The sequence below is a fragment of the Hemiscyllium ocellatum genome, chromosome 23 (assembly GCF_020745735.1).
Source record: "Hemiscyllium ocellatum isolate sHemOce1 chromosome 23, sHemOce1.pat.X.cur, whole genome shotgun sequence".
In the NCBI taxonomy this organism is placed as follows: Eukaryota; Metazoa; Chordata; class Chondrichthyes; order Orectolobiformes; family Hemiscylliidae; genus Hemiscyllium; species Hemiscyllium ocellatum.
This window is the reverse complement of record NC_083423.1, coordinates 36,840,560-36,856,658: the sequence shown is the minus strand read 5'-3', so window position 1 is coordinate 36,856,658 and position 16,099 is coordinate 36,840,560. Positions and strand designations below refer to the sequence as shown.

General features: G+C 40.0%; 1 protein-coding gene across 3 annotated transcripts in view; it reads left to right on the top strand.

Moving 5' to 3' along the window:
• Positions 1–16,099, top strand: part of tbc1d22a (TBC1 domain family, member 22a) — a 391,538-nt gene that overhangs the window by 78,971 nt on the left and 296,468 nt on the right. For all 3 annotated transcript variants that reach the window (XM_060843181.1, XM_060843180.1, XM_060843179.1), the window contains exon 5: positions 7,406–7,476. In XM_060843181.1, the coding sequence (XP_060699164.1) occupies positions 7,406–7,476 (71 nt within the window). The remainder of the gene's footprint in view (positions 1–7,405; positions 7,477–16,099) is intronic.

Here is a 16,099-nt window from a genome sequence, read left to right as displayed (position 1 = left end):
ACTTGTCAGTCTTCTGTATTCAAATATACAGAAAACATGGTTAGTAAGTTTGTGGATGACATCGAGATTGATGGTATAGTGGATAGTGAAGACGGTTATTGAAGATTACAAAGAGGCCTTTATCAATTGAGTGAATGGGCTGAAGACTAGCAAATGGAGCTTAATTTGGATAAATATGAGGTACTAATTTTGGTAAAACAAAAGACTTATGTGATTAAAAGTAGGGTCTTGGGTAGTGTAGTAGAACAGAGATACCTCGAGTTCAGGTATATTAATCCTTGAAGTTTGCATCAACATATAGTTAGGGTGGTTAAGAAAGCATTTAGCATGCATGTCTTCTTGCTGAGACCTTTGAGTACAGGAGTAGGGGCATTATGTTGAGATTGTGCAGAGCATTGGTGATGCCTCTTCTGGAATACTGTGTCCACTTCGAGTGGCTCTGTCACAGGAAGGATATTATTAAGCCAGAGGATTCAGAAGAGATGGGAGTGGAGGGTTTGAGTTATAAAGAGAGGCTGGATAGGCCTGAACTTATCTCACTGAAGTGGAGGAGGTTAAGAGATTATAAAACGAAGAGGAGCATGGAGAAGGTGAATGGCAGATGTGTTTTCCCTCTGGTGGGGAATTTCAAGACGAGGAGATTTTTTTTATGTGAGAGGAGAGAGAATTTAAAAAAGACACGAAAGGCAATTCATGGTGGCATGGTGACTCAGTGGTTAGCACAGCTGCTTCACAGTGCCAGGGACCCAGGTTTGATTCCAACCTTTGGCAACTGTCTATGTTGAGTTTGCACATTCTCCCTACGTCTGTGTGGGTTTCCTACGGGTGCTCTGGTTTCCTCCAACAAATCAAAGATGTGCAGATTAGGTGAATTGGCCATGCTAAGTAGCCCAAAGTGTTTGGGGATGTGTAGGTTTGCTGTATTAGGGGTAAATATAGGATAATAAAATAGGGAAAAGGGTCTGAGTGGGTTACTCTTAGGAGTGTCGGTGTGGACTTATTGGACTGAAGGGCCTGTTTCCACACTGTAGGGATTCTATTTCAATTTCAATTCTTTTTTAAAAATATTTTATTGAAAAAAATATTTTTCTTTACAAAATTATAAAATTACAAAAATACGAAAATATAACATTATAATGACAAAAACAACAATAAACAATAAACCAACTACTATACTACTCTACAAAAAAAACTCGCAACTGCACACATTACACGTCAATCAATAAATAAGTGAATAAATAACGCCGCTCGGCGTAACAGGACCCCAGCTCTCCACCTTTGAGAGCATCAATTATTAAACCTACGTTTGCTCTAAATCTGTCCTCTTGGAACATTAGGCTTATTAAACCAAACCACTGTGGCTAGACAAAAGTCCTAATTAAAATTGTGGACAGATCTGCTTCCAAATAATTCAAAAAGGCCTGCCATGTCTTATAAAAATTGTCCGTTTTCTGGTGCACCATGTTTGTAAGAAAGCCCAGAGGAATGTGTTCCATAATTAACTTATGTATCCCCGACAGACCCAGGGGGTTCTCAAACACCCACCACATTAGAATGTTCTTCCTCACACAAAAAAAGTGAGGATGCTAAACAGCTTTTCCCATGTACATCTAAAGGAGATAAATTTGGCAAAGCCAGGAGAAGAGAAACCAGGTCTGCCTCTGGTTCCCAAGATCCTCTCTATTACTGCTGTCACAGTGTGCCAATATGTACGGAGCCTGTGACAGGACCACAAACAATGAGTGAGGGAACTTGAATTTATTTTACACCCGAGGCACATTGAAGATGCACCCTACTGAAATTTTCTAAGATGATCTGGGGGCAGATGAGCCCAATAAATAATCTATAACTACATAGTATGGGTCCTATTACATATCAACATCTCCTTTGCATTCTCACAAATGTCTTTCCAAGCTTCTGGAGTGATCTCCACCCCTAAGTCTCCCTCTCCTCCAGACCCTCCATAATCGTTCCATGTCACCCAAGGAACCTCCCCAACAAACGATAGAAAGTACTCACTGAAAGAGTGCTCTTTGCCTGAAGCACCCTCTTTTCTGTATCAGATCAGTCAGAAGCATAGTCTCTTTTTGGATAAGCTCTCTGATCTGAAAAACTTGGAAGAGGTCCCTACTCGATAATCTTGTGAGTTATTTAATCAAATGACATTAACGTTTTATCTTCAAACAGGTCACCTAAGCAAGAGACTTCCATTGCCATCCAGTATTTAAACCTGCAATCCATTGTCCTTGGCATGAAACCTAGCATACCAATAATGGGAGGATGGAAAGATGCTTTAGACATATTACCCTCTGTCTCATTGCCCTCCACACTTTGACAGTATTAATAACCAATGGATTGTGGCAATGTTCTGCAACTATCCTCATTTTTTCCAGAAACAACAGGTTAATAAGAGGACACTTTGCCTGGGAGGTCTCAACGCCCAACCGTATCGATGCCGAGTCCTCACAGGCCCAATCACTCACAAAAGACAGAAGGGAGCTCAATTGATATTTTCTGACATCTGGGAGACCCACTTCTCCCAACCCCTGGGGCATTTGCAATTTTGTAAGCTTGATAAGGGGCCACTTATAGCGCCAAACAAAATAACTAAACCAACCATTTAATTTCCGAAATGTTTGTCTTGGAAAAAGCAAGAGAAGCATTCACAGAAGGTATAATAAGTGAGGAAGAACATTCATAAGAACAACCATGATATTGGAAGGGTTCCCCCCATCTTAGAAAGTCTTGTTTAATCTTGTCAAGTGAATGAACAAACTGAGCCTTGAAGAACTGGTCAGAACTAGGGGTCACAAGTGGCCCAAATAAAGAAAGCCTCCCTGAGCCCACTTAAAGGGGAACCCACCTTTAACGTCTGGTATTCCCCTAAGATCCTCCCTTCCCGCCCCATTGGCATGGCATCTGATTTTGAAAAATTGTTCTTCTAACCTGAGAAAAAACCAAATGAATTAACACGTTGTATCAAATAGGGCACCGAAATTGCCGAGCTCAAAAGAAAATTGAGAACATTATCCATATACAATGTGATCTTATTCACCTTCGACCCTACCTTTGAGGAAGATATATTTGGGACCCCACAAATGGCCTCTGCCAGCGGCTCACTCACCAATGTGAAGAGCAAAGATGAGAGGGGACACCCTTGCCAACTGCCCCTACTAATGTTAAAAATATCAGACCTTGTACAATTAGTGAGAACCGCCGCCAGAGGATCACTGTCAAGGACCCTTACCCATCTAGTAAACACTTAACTCAGGCCAAACTGCTCCAGGATAGAAAAAAGAGAAGGCCATTCCACCCGGTCAAATGCCTTCTCCACGTCCAAGGAAACCACCAACCCTAGAACTGAATGCTGCACACACTTGAATCATATTAAGCAGTCTCCTAACATTATTAGAAGATCGGCAACCCTCTATAAACTCCTTCTGATCCTTCTTAACAATAAAGAGCATCACCCTTTCCAACCTCAATGCCAGAGTCTTTGATAAAAATTTTAAAATCAGAGTTTCAAAGCGAGATAGGTCAGTGAGAAGCAGAGTCTTCTGGAATCTTCCCTTTCTTGAGGATGAGAGAGATATTGGCCCCTCTCAAGGATAGCGGGAGGCAATCATGACTGTATGAATAATTATACATGTGTACATCAGCACTGACAGTATGTTTACAAATTCTTTATAAAACTCACTGGACAAACCATCAGGGTCAGGAACCTGACAACTTTGAAGTTGCCTCACTGCCTCCTTTATCTTTTGGGCTGTTAATGGAGCACTAAGGAGAGATGCATGTTCAGCAGACACATCAGGAAGGTCCAATTTTCTAAAAATAGACTCCATCTTATCCCATCTGCCGTCACAGCGTTCAGACTGGTGAAGTTCAGAGTAAAATCTCCGAATGTCTCATTGATCTTTTTAGCATTGTAAATAAGAGTCCCATTCCTTTCCCAAATAGAAGCAATAGACTGGGAGGTATTCTTCCTCCTCACCAAATATGCCAAGTATTTATCCGGCCTATCACCATGCTCATATAGCCTCTGCTTCGCAAAGGAAAGTTCCTTCCTTGCTGTATGCTGTTAGCATGGAGTTTAAGGTGGATCAGAGAGCTGTGATCCGCTGCAGCTTAGTTACCGACGGCCTACTGTAATATGCTGTCTCAGCTGCCTTTTGTTGTGTCTCAAGCAGACACACTGCTCTCCTTTTTGTCACTTCTGGCTGGTGGGTATGAGATATTATCCCTCTAGCATAGGCCTTGGCAATCTCTCAAAGAATGGATGGATTACTAGCTGTACCTGAGTTAGTGACCAAAAAAGCTTCATATTCCCTAGAAAGGTATCTGACAGACTTGCTGTCCTTGATGACAAAGGGATCCATTCACTAGTACGTGAGCCCATTGCATCATCCTTAATCCTAACCATGAAATACACCGCTGCGTGATCAGAGATAGAAATATTCCTAATCGAAAAGGATGCCACCAAATCTAAAAAAGCAGCGGAAGTTAGGAAATAATCGATTCTTGTGTAGCATTTATGAGGATTGGAAAAGAACGTAGGGTGTAAATGTCTCCAAACATCTAGCAAGCCCGGTTCCACACAGATCAACCAACTGCTTAGATTGTGAAGAAAGCTTTGGGGGTGGGCCTTTGGGCATTCTATCCAGCACAGGATCCATAAGGCAACTCAAGTCTCTCTTCCCCCCGCCCCATCTTATACTCATATGTCGCGACACCAGGCCATCAGCTTAGTGCATCAGTCAGTAATTTAAGAGGGTGCGCCGGAGGATAGTAGACATTCAAAATAACATCTTCCTTGCCATGTATAAGGGCCTTAAGAATAGCAAACCAGCCATACTCATCATTAACCCAATCTATTAAATTAAATGGGGGACCCTTCCAGACAAGTATTGCCACTCCTCTGCTTCCAGTATCGAAAAACACCCAATCAAACCCACCCTACTGCAACTTTATGTTCCTTGTCATTAAGATGAGTCTCCTGCAACAGGACAACACGTACCTTCTCCTTTCTAAGGCTCAACAAAGCCTTTTTTCTTTTAACTTGTCCTTCCAGAGGGTACAGGTTGCTGATTTGGAGGGTGCTGTTAATGGAGATTTACTGCAGTGCCTCTTAATAATGGTACACACTGCTGCTGCTCTGCAACAGGGGTGAAGGGGCTGAATATTGAAGGTGGTGGATGTGGTGCCAGTCAAACTGACTGCTTTGTCCTGGACGGTGTTGAACATGTTGGTAATTTACCCATTCAACGAGTTGAGAATATTTGATTTGTTCCTTGCAGATGATGGTCAGGCAAGGGAGTTATTTATTATAGAATTCCTAGTCTTTGACCTTACTTTGTTGCCACAGTATTAAGACATTTTTAATTGACGTTTTCAGACATGTTATGACACACGATTGGTGCAGGTGGAATTGAACCCAGATCTGGCTCAGAGACAGGGAAGCTACCATTGTGCCACCAGGGCCTGCCACAGTATTTAGTTCAGCAGTTCAGTTTCTTGTCATGGTAGCCCCTAGGATCATGTTGGGGCGAAGATTCAGTAATGGTAATACCATGGAATGTCAAGGGACAATAGTTAGATTCTCCCTTGTTCAAGATGTTTATTGTCTGGCAGTTGTAAGGCACAAATGTTACTCGCACCTAATCAGTTCAGGCCACGAACTTATCCAGGTTTTGCTGAAAACTTAGATGGACTGCTTCAGGATCTGAGGAGTCATGAATGATGCTGAGTTGTGTAATCATGAGTGACTATCCCTCTTGTAATGCCAAGAAAATCACTGATGTAGAAGCTGAAGACAGTTGGACTTTGGATGCTGCCTTTTCCTCAGGCCAAGCTCAACCATCTATCTTTGTGACAGGTATATCTCCAATCAGTGGAGAGTTTTCTATCCGATTCCCATTGACTCAATTTTTGCCGTGGCTCCTTGTTGCAAAACATGATGGAATGCCGTCTTGCTGTCAAGAACAGTTACTCTCACCTCATCTCTGATATTCAGCTCTTTGTCCATATTGGTCAGGAAATAAATGGGTATGGCAGAACTCAAACTGCATCAGTGAGGAGTGCCACTTGATAGGTCTGTCATCATATTCTTCCATAATTTTATTGATGATGGCGAGTTCACCTAAAGGGACAGTGATTGGCTGGGTTGGATTTATTCTGTTTGTTTGTGTGCCGTTCATAACTGAGTAATTTTCCAAATTGTTTTGTGGTTGCCTGTGTTGTAGCTGTACTGGAGCAACTTGATTGGAGACCCAGTTAGTTCTTGAAGACTAGTCAGAATGTTTTCAGGGTCCATAGGCTTTGTGCTATCCATTGTCTTCAGCCATTTGTTGATCTCACGCAGAGTGAATCAAATTCTTTCAGGACTGATATCTATGATGTTTGGGAATGTAGAGGAGGTCAAAATCGATCACCCACTCAGCTCTTGGTGAAGGTGAAAGCTCCTACTTCGGCCTTGTCTTTTGTATTGGTGTTCTCCCTCCTTCATTGTTGAGGATGGGGATATTTATGGAACCTTTTCCTCCTGATAATTTTGATTGTTCACTACCATTCATGGATGGATGTTGCACGATAATGATTGTGAAATCACTTTCCCTGCCTATTGCGTGCAATTTTGGTGGCCCATAAAGTCTGATGGATGCTGGCTTTGAGATGTTATATCTATTTGAATTCTGTCCAATTTAAAATGGTGGTCGTGACTGAGATTAACCTCCACTTGAAGGCAGGATGTTGTCTTCACAAGAACTGTGTAGTGGTCCCTCTTACCAATGCAGCCATGGGCAGATGCATTTGCAGCAGGTCGGTGGATGAGATGTCGTAAGTTTTTTTGCTTTTGGTTCCATACCACCTTTTCCTGATCCAGTTCAGCATCAATGCCCTTTTGGACTTGGCCAGGCTCAACCAGTAATGATGATCCTAAGCCACTCTTGCGGATGGACTAAAATTCCCATGTCTACAGTGTAATCTGTGCTTTTTCCACTTTGTTCTTGTTGCAGGGTGTTAAACATAGAGGAGTACTGATTGATCAGCTGAGGGCTGGGTGTGATGGGGTGTGGAATATGGAGATGTTAATCACCGAAACATTATCCTGCCACTGTTTGATCTGCCCCCATTGACGTTTCATGGCATCCAAGTGGATTGGATATTTGTATGTGTGTATATAAATAATATCTATCTCTTGGTTAAGACTGAGAAAAGTATGGTTCAGCCTGAGGTAGCCCAGAAAATTGGCTGGGTTGTTCCATATCCCATTTCAAACATCTTTTTAACACTAATGCATTTAAATTTGTGTTTGAAGCAACTAATGTTTCACTCAACAGTGCACATCCCATATTGCGCATTTACTCCTGACATGATCTTAAGACTTTGGTTTTTGTTTTGAATGCAGAAGAGTTGAGGAAGTGCAGCTGGTCTGGAATCCCAAGACAGGTCCGACCAATTACGTGGAAACTTCTTTCAGTAAGTGTATTCTTCCCTTAATATCCGAGATGTTCATGTGGAATGTAAGTAAGTAGAATAATGAATTGTTTATGATTTTATTTGTAAATCATTTTCTCTCTGTGCCCCCTCCCCTCAACCAGATCTTTGGCTAGGGTTTGAAACCATTTTTGTTTTTTGTTTGGCAAGCTGGAAGCTGGAGTTGCTTACTACCAGGTTTAATTTCAGCTGAAAATTTGAGAGGTTAAATTGTCTTTTGGTTCTGCAAATCAAACATGTGACAGGAATGGAATTATCCAGTGTATCTAAACTTGTCCTGCACAGATGTTCACTAAAGTGATGGGGGAAGCGGGTTGTGCTGGACTTTGAAGCTGAGTCAACTTTCTTCGGTAGGTTTTCTGCCCGAGTCTAGCAGACTGCACAGTATTTTTAATTGACCAGACCGACTGCTAACTGGACCTAGCCCCTGGATAGCTCTGCAAAAGGGAGTATCAGTTTTTAGAAGTTGATCAGTGTGAACTGTTCAGTGTAGTTTAGTTAAGTATAGTTAAGTGATTAAACCTCAGCAATAATTTTGTGCATGTTAGGTGTGTCCCAAGTCTCACTCCCTGACAAGTTATTTGCTTGCTTGAAAGAATTGCCACACCATATACTCAAACATAAACATTTTGTTTCAGCGTACTTTTCAGTGATTTAACATTGAGTCTTTTAAACATGTTGGATATCTTTGTTGGTTAGCTAATTAACAGACATGTGTATTGAGTATAACTATAAAGGATAAGAATTTCCCCTCAAATTGGCATTTGATCTCGTTTGGTCTTTTACAACAGCCGAGCAATAGAGAAACATGAGTCATAAAGTGAGAGAAGCTTTTGGGGTTCATGTTTTATTCCTTGACTCTCGTGCTTAAGGCCCATCACGTCCGCATTAGTCAGCAAACATCTGACTATACTAATCCTATTTTCCAGTCCTTGGCTCCAAGTCCTGGCAACTCTCGCAACACCGGTTAAAAGAAATACTGCTTTAATGGTACGACAGTTTCTGACTCAACCTCCCCTTACAGGCAGTGAACTCCAGAATCAAAACAATTATTGGGGGGAAGAATTCTCCTCAACTTTCCTCTGAATCTTCTTCTTACCTTAATGCTGCGTGGTGCAGATCCTTTAGCCGGCACGACATCCTGGTTAGTCTCCTCTGAATTCCCTCTTGTGCAGTAACCTATTTTTTTATAATGTGGTGACTAGAACTGCATGCAGTGGTCCAGCTGTTGCCTAACTAGACTTTTATTAAGTTCCAACATAGTCTTTTTGCTTTTGTGTAGTGTGTCTCAGCTAATAAAGGCAAGTATCCTATATGCCTTTTTAACCAGCTTGTCAACATGTCCTGCTATCTTTAGGGATCTGTGGATATGCACAGCAAGATCCCTTTCAATTTCTGTATTTTCGAGGGTCCTGCCATTCATGATGTAACCCCTTGTCTTGTTCACTATCCATATGCATAATTTCTGTTTTCCAAGCTGAATTCCATTTATCACTGCTCTGCCTACCTAACCAGTCTATTCATATGTTCCTGCAATTTATGGAAATCCTCCTTAGCATTTTTTAATCTACCAATTTTCTGCAGCTTCTTAATCACATTCCATATTGAGTTCTGTGTCATTCATATACCACAAACTGTAAGGGCCCCCATTGCCAAGCCACGGGGAATCCCACTGGAAACAGACTTCCAGTCATAGAAATATCCCTTCACAACATTTTGGTATTGGATGCCTGAATATCAAGTGTTCCATTTTTAACACTGACTTTTCAAAGTGATGATGTTCTGTGTTTCTCTATAGTTATTTTTGCAAAATTTTAGCAGTTTAACATAAACATTGGCATGTGCTTCATCTGATGTATGCTTAACTATGTTGTGCAGAAATAGTTTGTAGTTGCGCGATTGTTCATGAAGATCAATGCTTCATAAGAATTTTTGTATTAGGCTTGTTGCAAAATCTACATGATAATGCTGCTTTCTTCCAGGATCTCAAACTTCTCATGTTTCCAGCACTGAAGTTGGTAACTTTCAGGTCAACAGCTCTTTCCAAATATGTGTATAGTGATATTGCATTTTAGGCTTGGCATTGGTTATATCAGGTTTCTGTTGCTTAATTACCTCTCATTTAAAAAAAATGCTGTATATGTTGAGCAGTTGTCAAGTAATTAGTTACTTGAAATGCTTTCCCCCTCCTTTTTAGGATCATTATCATCTTTATCTTGAGAAACAAACCTCTGCCCCTCACCATTGTAAACAGCTATCCCATTTGAAGCTCTCTTCCTTATAAAACTCCTTGAACACATTAGCACCTCCCAAATCTATGTCTATTCTTTCCACAACTCCTTGGCTAAATATCTCTAATCCAGTTTCCACCCTGCCGTAGAACTGACACAACAGTTGATAAAGCTACAAATGGTTTCTTGTCCTTCTTTGTCCTCCTCAGTATGTCTGGAGTCTTTGACACAGTTGAGCATGCAATTCCCTGCCATTGCACCTCTATCATCACCTAGCAGGGTAGGGCTGTAGTTATCTGGCTCTACTCATAGTCAGAGTTTAATCTGCAATGGTTTCACCTCAATTCCACAACATTGGTTCTGGATGTGTCTAAAACCACTCCTAATTCTCTCCTATCTCCTATTCTCGTGCTGTCTAGCTACGACAACATTTGAAAGCACAGGATTAAGTTCCTCTTGTACATTAATAGCATCCAGGTTGTATGCCAACCAGTAGACTTCTCACCGGTCCATTCTCTTCAAAATAAGAGCATGCATCAAATATCCAGTATCAAATGAGCAGAGATGTCAACACATCCCCACCTCCCACCCCCACAGGTTATTGTTTTCAATCTCCACTACAAACTGTGTTTCTTCATTAATCAGTCCATCTCCCTCCATAACATCTATTTGAGGTTGATCCACATTGTTTGCAGTCATAATTTAACTGTGAGCTTAAGATTAAGTGTCCACATAAAGACTAAAATTGCTTATTTCTATGTCTGGAGCAATGCCTGACTTGGCCACTGCCTCAGCTCATCTGAAAACCTCTTCTATGCCTTTTGTTAATTTAAATTTGGTTTTCAAAAACAGTGTCAGCTGGTTTTTGAAAATTGAGGTCAACTAAATCTTTACTGCCTGTGTCATTGTTTACACTCAGTTCCTGTGCTCACCATCCTACTTGGACTGCTATTTGAACAATACTTCAGTTTTAAAATTCTCTCCTTCATTTTCAAATTTCTCTCAGACCTCCCCACTACCTATATCTGATCTTTTCAATGCCATTTTACAGCTACGTGTTCCTTTGATTCTGGACTCCTGAACATTCCTGAGTTTAATTGCTCTATCATTGATTGCTGCTTTCAGCTGCCAAAGGTAGAACATCTGGAATTCCCACCTGAACCGCACCTTCCCTAAACTTTGCTCCCTTCCTTTCAGATGCTCATTGATATATACATACTTTTAGTTGCTTGTTAGAGAGAATTTAAGTATCACTGGGAAAAAAAAAGATGTTTTGTCCAAGCATTTCATCTTGCACTGATCAGGACAATTTGCGAGAAAACTAATACAGGGAAAATCCAGCATTTAAATTGTCAGAGAGGAGACTGCTGATTTGTTGGACCTTTGCCAAGTTTTCCCATCTTTCCAAAGTGCTAGCACAGATTTGGGCACACTACTTTAGTTGAGGCCGAGCCAGTGTTTTATAAAGGCCGATATAACTTAAGGGTCATAGAGTCGTAGAGATGTACAGCATGGAAACAGACCCTTCGGTCCAACGCGTCCATGCCGACCAGATATCCCAACCCAATCTAGTCCCACCTGTCAGCACCCGGCCCATATTCCTCCAAATCCTTCCCATTCATATACCCATCCAAATGCCTCTTAAATGTTGCAGCTGTACCAGCCTCCACCACTTCTTCTGGCAGCTCATTCCATATCTGTACCACCCTCTGCATGAAAAAGTTGCCCCTTAGGTCTATTTTAAATCTGTCCCCTCTCACCCTAAACCTATGCCCTATAATTCTGGACTCCCCCACCCCAGGGAAAAAACTTTGCAAACTTCTTTGCTTTTGAACTGTCTGCTTCCATTTATAAAGTCCAGGATCCTATAGGCTTTTTAATGTTTTTCTCAACCTGCCATGCTGCATGTATCCCAAGATCTTTCTGCTCCTGCGCTCGCTTTAAAATTTTACTCCTTATATTTCCTTTCCTCATTCTTCATGCCAAAATATGTCACTTCACAGTTCTGAACAAGAACTAAGAATAGGTCAGCATAGGAACAGGCCCTTTGGCCAACCAAGCTTGCATTGATATATGATGTCTTTCTAAACTAAAAACATTTTGCATTCGTATCATCGTATTCCCTGTCAATTCACGTGGCGGTCAAGATATTACTGTATCTGCTACCATCTTCTCTGGCAGCATGTTCCAGTTACCTATCATCCTCTGTGTTTTTGTTTTTAAAAAAAAGAGCTACCCCTCACATCTATTGTAAACTTTATCCCCCTTTTATCTTAAACCTACGTCCCTGAGCAGTTGACACTTCTATTCTGTCCAAAGACTGTCCAAATATCTACTCCATCCATGTCTCTGTTAATTTTGTAAATTTCTGTCAAGTTGCCCCTCAGCCTCTGACATTCACGTAAAAACAAAGCAAGTTTATTCAATGTCTCCCCACAGCTAATACCCTGCAAATTAGGCAACATCTTGGTAAACATCTTCTGTATCCTGTCCAAAGCCTCCAAATCCTTCTGGTTGTGTGGTGACTAGAATTGCAGTTAGGATACATTTGGAGTTTTTGTGATCTGAAGAGAAACCAGAATATACTATTAAGTATAGTCAATACAGTTGCAACATGACTTGCCTATGTTATCCTTTATGCCCTGACTGATGGAGGCAAGCAAGCCATACGCATCCTTGACCACCTTTTCCACTTGTGTTGCCATTTTCAAGCAACTGTGGTTCTGTACGCTTTGATCCATCTGCATGTTAATGATTCTAAGGGTTCTCTCATTTGCTCTGTACCTCCCTCTGCATTAGAACTTCCAAAATGCATCACCTCACATTTGTTTTGATTAAGATCCACCTGCCATTTCTCATTCAAAGTCTTCAGGTTGCCTACAGCCTGTAGCCTCCTTCTCACTATCCACTACTCTCTCAGTCTTTGAGTCAACTGCAAACTTAATCAGACCATCTTCATTCTCCTCAGTCATTTATATATGCATGTTACAAGTGACAAGGTTATTGAAGTTCATCTGCTATGGTCATCAAATTGTGAGAAAATTTCGATACAGGTTAATTTTTGTCAGTTAGTTGACCGATTATACCTGATCTATTCATTTGTTCTTTTAGAGATTCGTATCTGTGTTCTTGAGTATTTTCTGTTGCACTTCAGATTTCTAGCACTTGTAGTTTATTTCCTTTAAATGTATACAAAGCACTGAATAACTTTGTCTGGTGTTTTTGTCTTAATACATCCCCCATTAATAGCAACAGACCATTCTTTCTGGTTGCTTTGTTGAGAATGTTAAAAATTCACAGGTTGGCCTATACCTGGTGCCGTGTGAGTTTTAACTTTGTCCACCCCAGTTTAATACTGGTGCCAGCACCTCCACATGTTTATTGTGAATGACTGAGAAGAGTATGGGAACAAGATAAATGGGAATACTTCTACTCGTCTTTTCTGTCTGAATGTAGTTTAGTCTTTTGGTGATGGTACTCATTTTGCACTGTTACCAAGTACTTATTTAATGACTTTGCTTTTGAGTGAACGTGTTTTTGTGAGCAACTACTGTACAAGGGAGAAGTTTAAAATCATATTTGAGCTATTTAGGTTTAATGGTCTAATGTACATAATTTGTGATTTTTTTTAGTTGATCACATATTTCTTTTGTTGCTTTTCAATTACTGATTAGATTTCAGAGCTTTGGAGACTTGAATTTGGTTTTTAAAATGTGGTACAGAAAATACAGACAAGAAAAGCTTCCTTGGATGTCATTGAAAAGCAGTTTCAAGATGTGTGTGGCATATCTCATCTGAAGAGCATACTCGCTGAATGCTTTGTGATGTGCCTTTTAAAGTTTCCTGCCAACTTCATTTGAATGATAACTTCCACTAATATATAATGACGTATTACAGTTTATGTCGGTGCAGCTGTGAATTTCAATGGAGTAATTAAGAGGCACCTTATAACTAGGTGTTTGAGAGCAGTGATAAAGGACGACAGGTGGATTGCTGGTGTCATCTGTCGAAGTTGAAATCTGCCTTTATCAAAGGAAGTGACAATGTGCTGATAAATAATCCTGGCAGATCCTAATGGGTAAAATGATTGGGAGAGTTTTTAATTTTTGTCAAGCTCTCAATTGAATGAGGCAATCCAGAAGCTGCATTAACAGTTTGATATAATACTGTCATCTTCGTTCATTATCCAATAAGTAGTTGGCAATGTTTAAAATTTTCTATTTGATTTTCTTTGACAGAAATTAGAAGTTCTGTTCAAGATTTTCAGAATTGAAATGCTAAATCATGAGTAATTACTTGAAGGTAACGGGTAGGCATGTTGAGCTGTATATTTGGTACAACTGGTATTATTTCTTCTGAAATATATACATTTCCTTTACTTGAAACAAGGAATTTGGATGCAATATCATATTTTCCTTAATTTTGTTTAAAATTTGGTTCTGAAAATGAGGTTGTCCAGTACTGATGTTTATCATTGAGTGTCTTGACCAGCATTCAAAAGGTTTACAATATTAATGTAAAAACTGAACTTCTCCTATGGTTAAGTGGCTAAATGCTCCGCATTATATTATATTGAGTTATTCAGTTCAGCATGTCCAGTTTTGATTCCAGTGATTGCGTGACGTAAAACTTAATGTTCATATGGAAGTTGAAGAGTAATAAGGAATTCATGGAGGTTATCTGACTATCTTATGATCCCTGGTGGAAATTGAAATTATGTTTGAGACTGTATGTGGACTGAAGGGCACTTGTGTGTTTGAGTAATCCTGCCTGTGTGCATGCATGAGCATGATGGCTATTGTGCTGCTGGCGAATGTAGGTGCTTGCCATTAGCAGAGTCCAGCAAACAAGGACATTTGAATTATTTTATAAAATTAGCTATTTCTGGAAAGCCCTATATAGTTATTTTTATTCAGTTTGTTTAGATATGCTGTGGCTTCCAGAAGTTGAACCTGGACCTTCTTCCTCAGAGGTTTGGACATTACCACTGCAACACAAGACTCTTGGAAACCCTAAGTAGACTGTCCATCTTTGTCTGGATCCTATGCTGATGCTGAACCATGCATAACTGCTGCAAACATTTTTCTTACCTGCTGGACTGCCTGCTATTTCAGACTGAATTTGCTTGGAGAAAGAAAATAAGAGGGTCCATACTATAGTAATCTTCAAAATTTATTGGTAATGTAGATGTAAGTGGCCTATTTAAGCTGGTCTGAATGTGTGTGAAAAATAAATGAGGAAGTAATTACTGTTCTTGAGATAAGACTTCAGGTTAGGCTGAATTTTGGAGTAAAAATGAAGACCTAACAATAGACTAACAGTTAAAGCTGTTTTTAAAAAACACTGAAAAGCTAAGATGAGTGGCTAAGAAACACTGCACATCACAACTAAATGCAAGTAGGAAAAAAACTGTTGCACTAAATCAGGAAATTTTACTTCATTGAGATCAGGGTTGGATTAAAGATGTCTCAAGATTTTGGGAGGAGGTAAGACGATGAACAATGAGAAATTCCACAAGTGTATATTCTGGAGAAGAACCTAGAGTACATTTATTCAATTATTAATTTTTAAGCACCTGGAATCTGGAGAACATATGCAAATCAAATGAACTAGTTGTCATTCAAAAGAAACAAAAGTACTGTTCAGACAAGTATTGATCATAGTATTGCTGAATGAAAGAAAGAAGGAAATATTGCTCTGAAGTGAGACGTTCAAAGCCAATGGTAAAAGAACTAGAAAGAGGGGGAAGAGAAAGAAATCTCTGAGATTGCAGGATTTTTCTAATGTCCTTTGATTATGTGGTTGCAATGTTGCAACTTGTCTATAATGCTCTTATCTAAACTTGGATGTGCTCATAAAACAGCAAAACAATGGCATGCAGGGAAACAAGGTCTTGAAGGTCATTTTAGCAATGTGAGAGACTCAGTCACTCCATTTGAAATTGCAAGAAATAGAGATGGAGAATGTCAGTTTTCATGTAGAATTACCAAGTATGAAACCTTTGAAGATCAGAAGAAATGACAAAGTTGAGGTGACTTATAGTCTTTTAACTCTTACTGAGAGCTAACTTAGTTCAGGAGTAGTTCTCTCATAACTTTTGTTTGTTAAGTTCAAGCTAGCCAATTTTATAATGCTCAATTTGGATTCGCAAGATTTACGCAACCATCCATAGGAGAAAAAGTTGCCCAAGATTGCCTTCGTCCAGATAGCCTACATAGTTTCAATAAGTCTTAGCTATGCTATGAATATCTTAGTTTTTTTTAGGTGCAGGATTTCTTTCTTCAGAAAATACACTTCCCCATGTATTGAGGTGTATAAGATATTAGGGTTTGTTTCAGTTGTGACAGAAAAAAATAATTGGATGGTTTACTAAT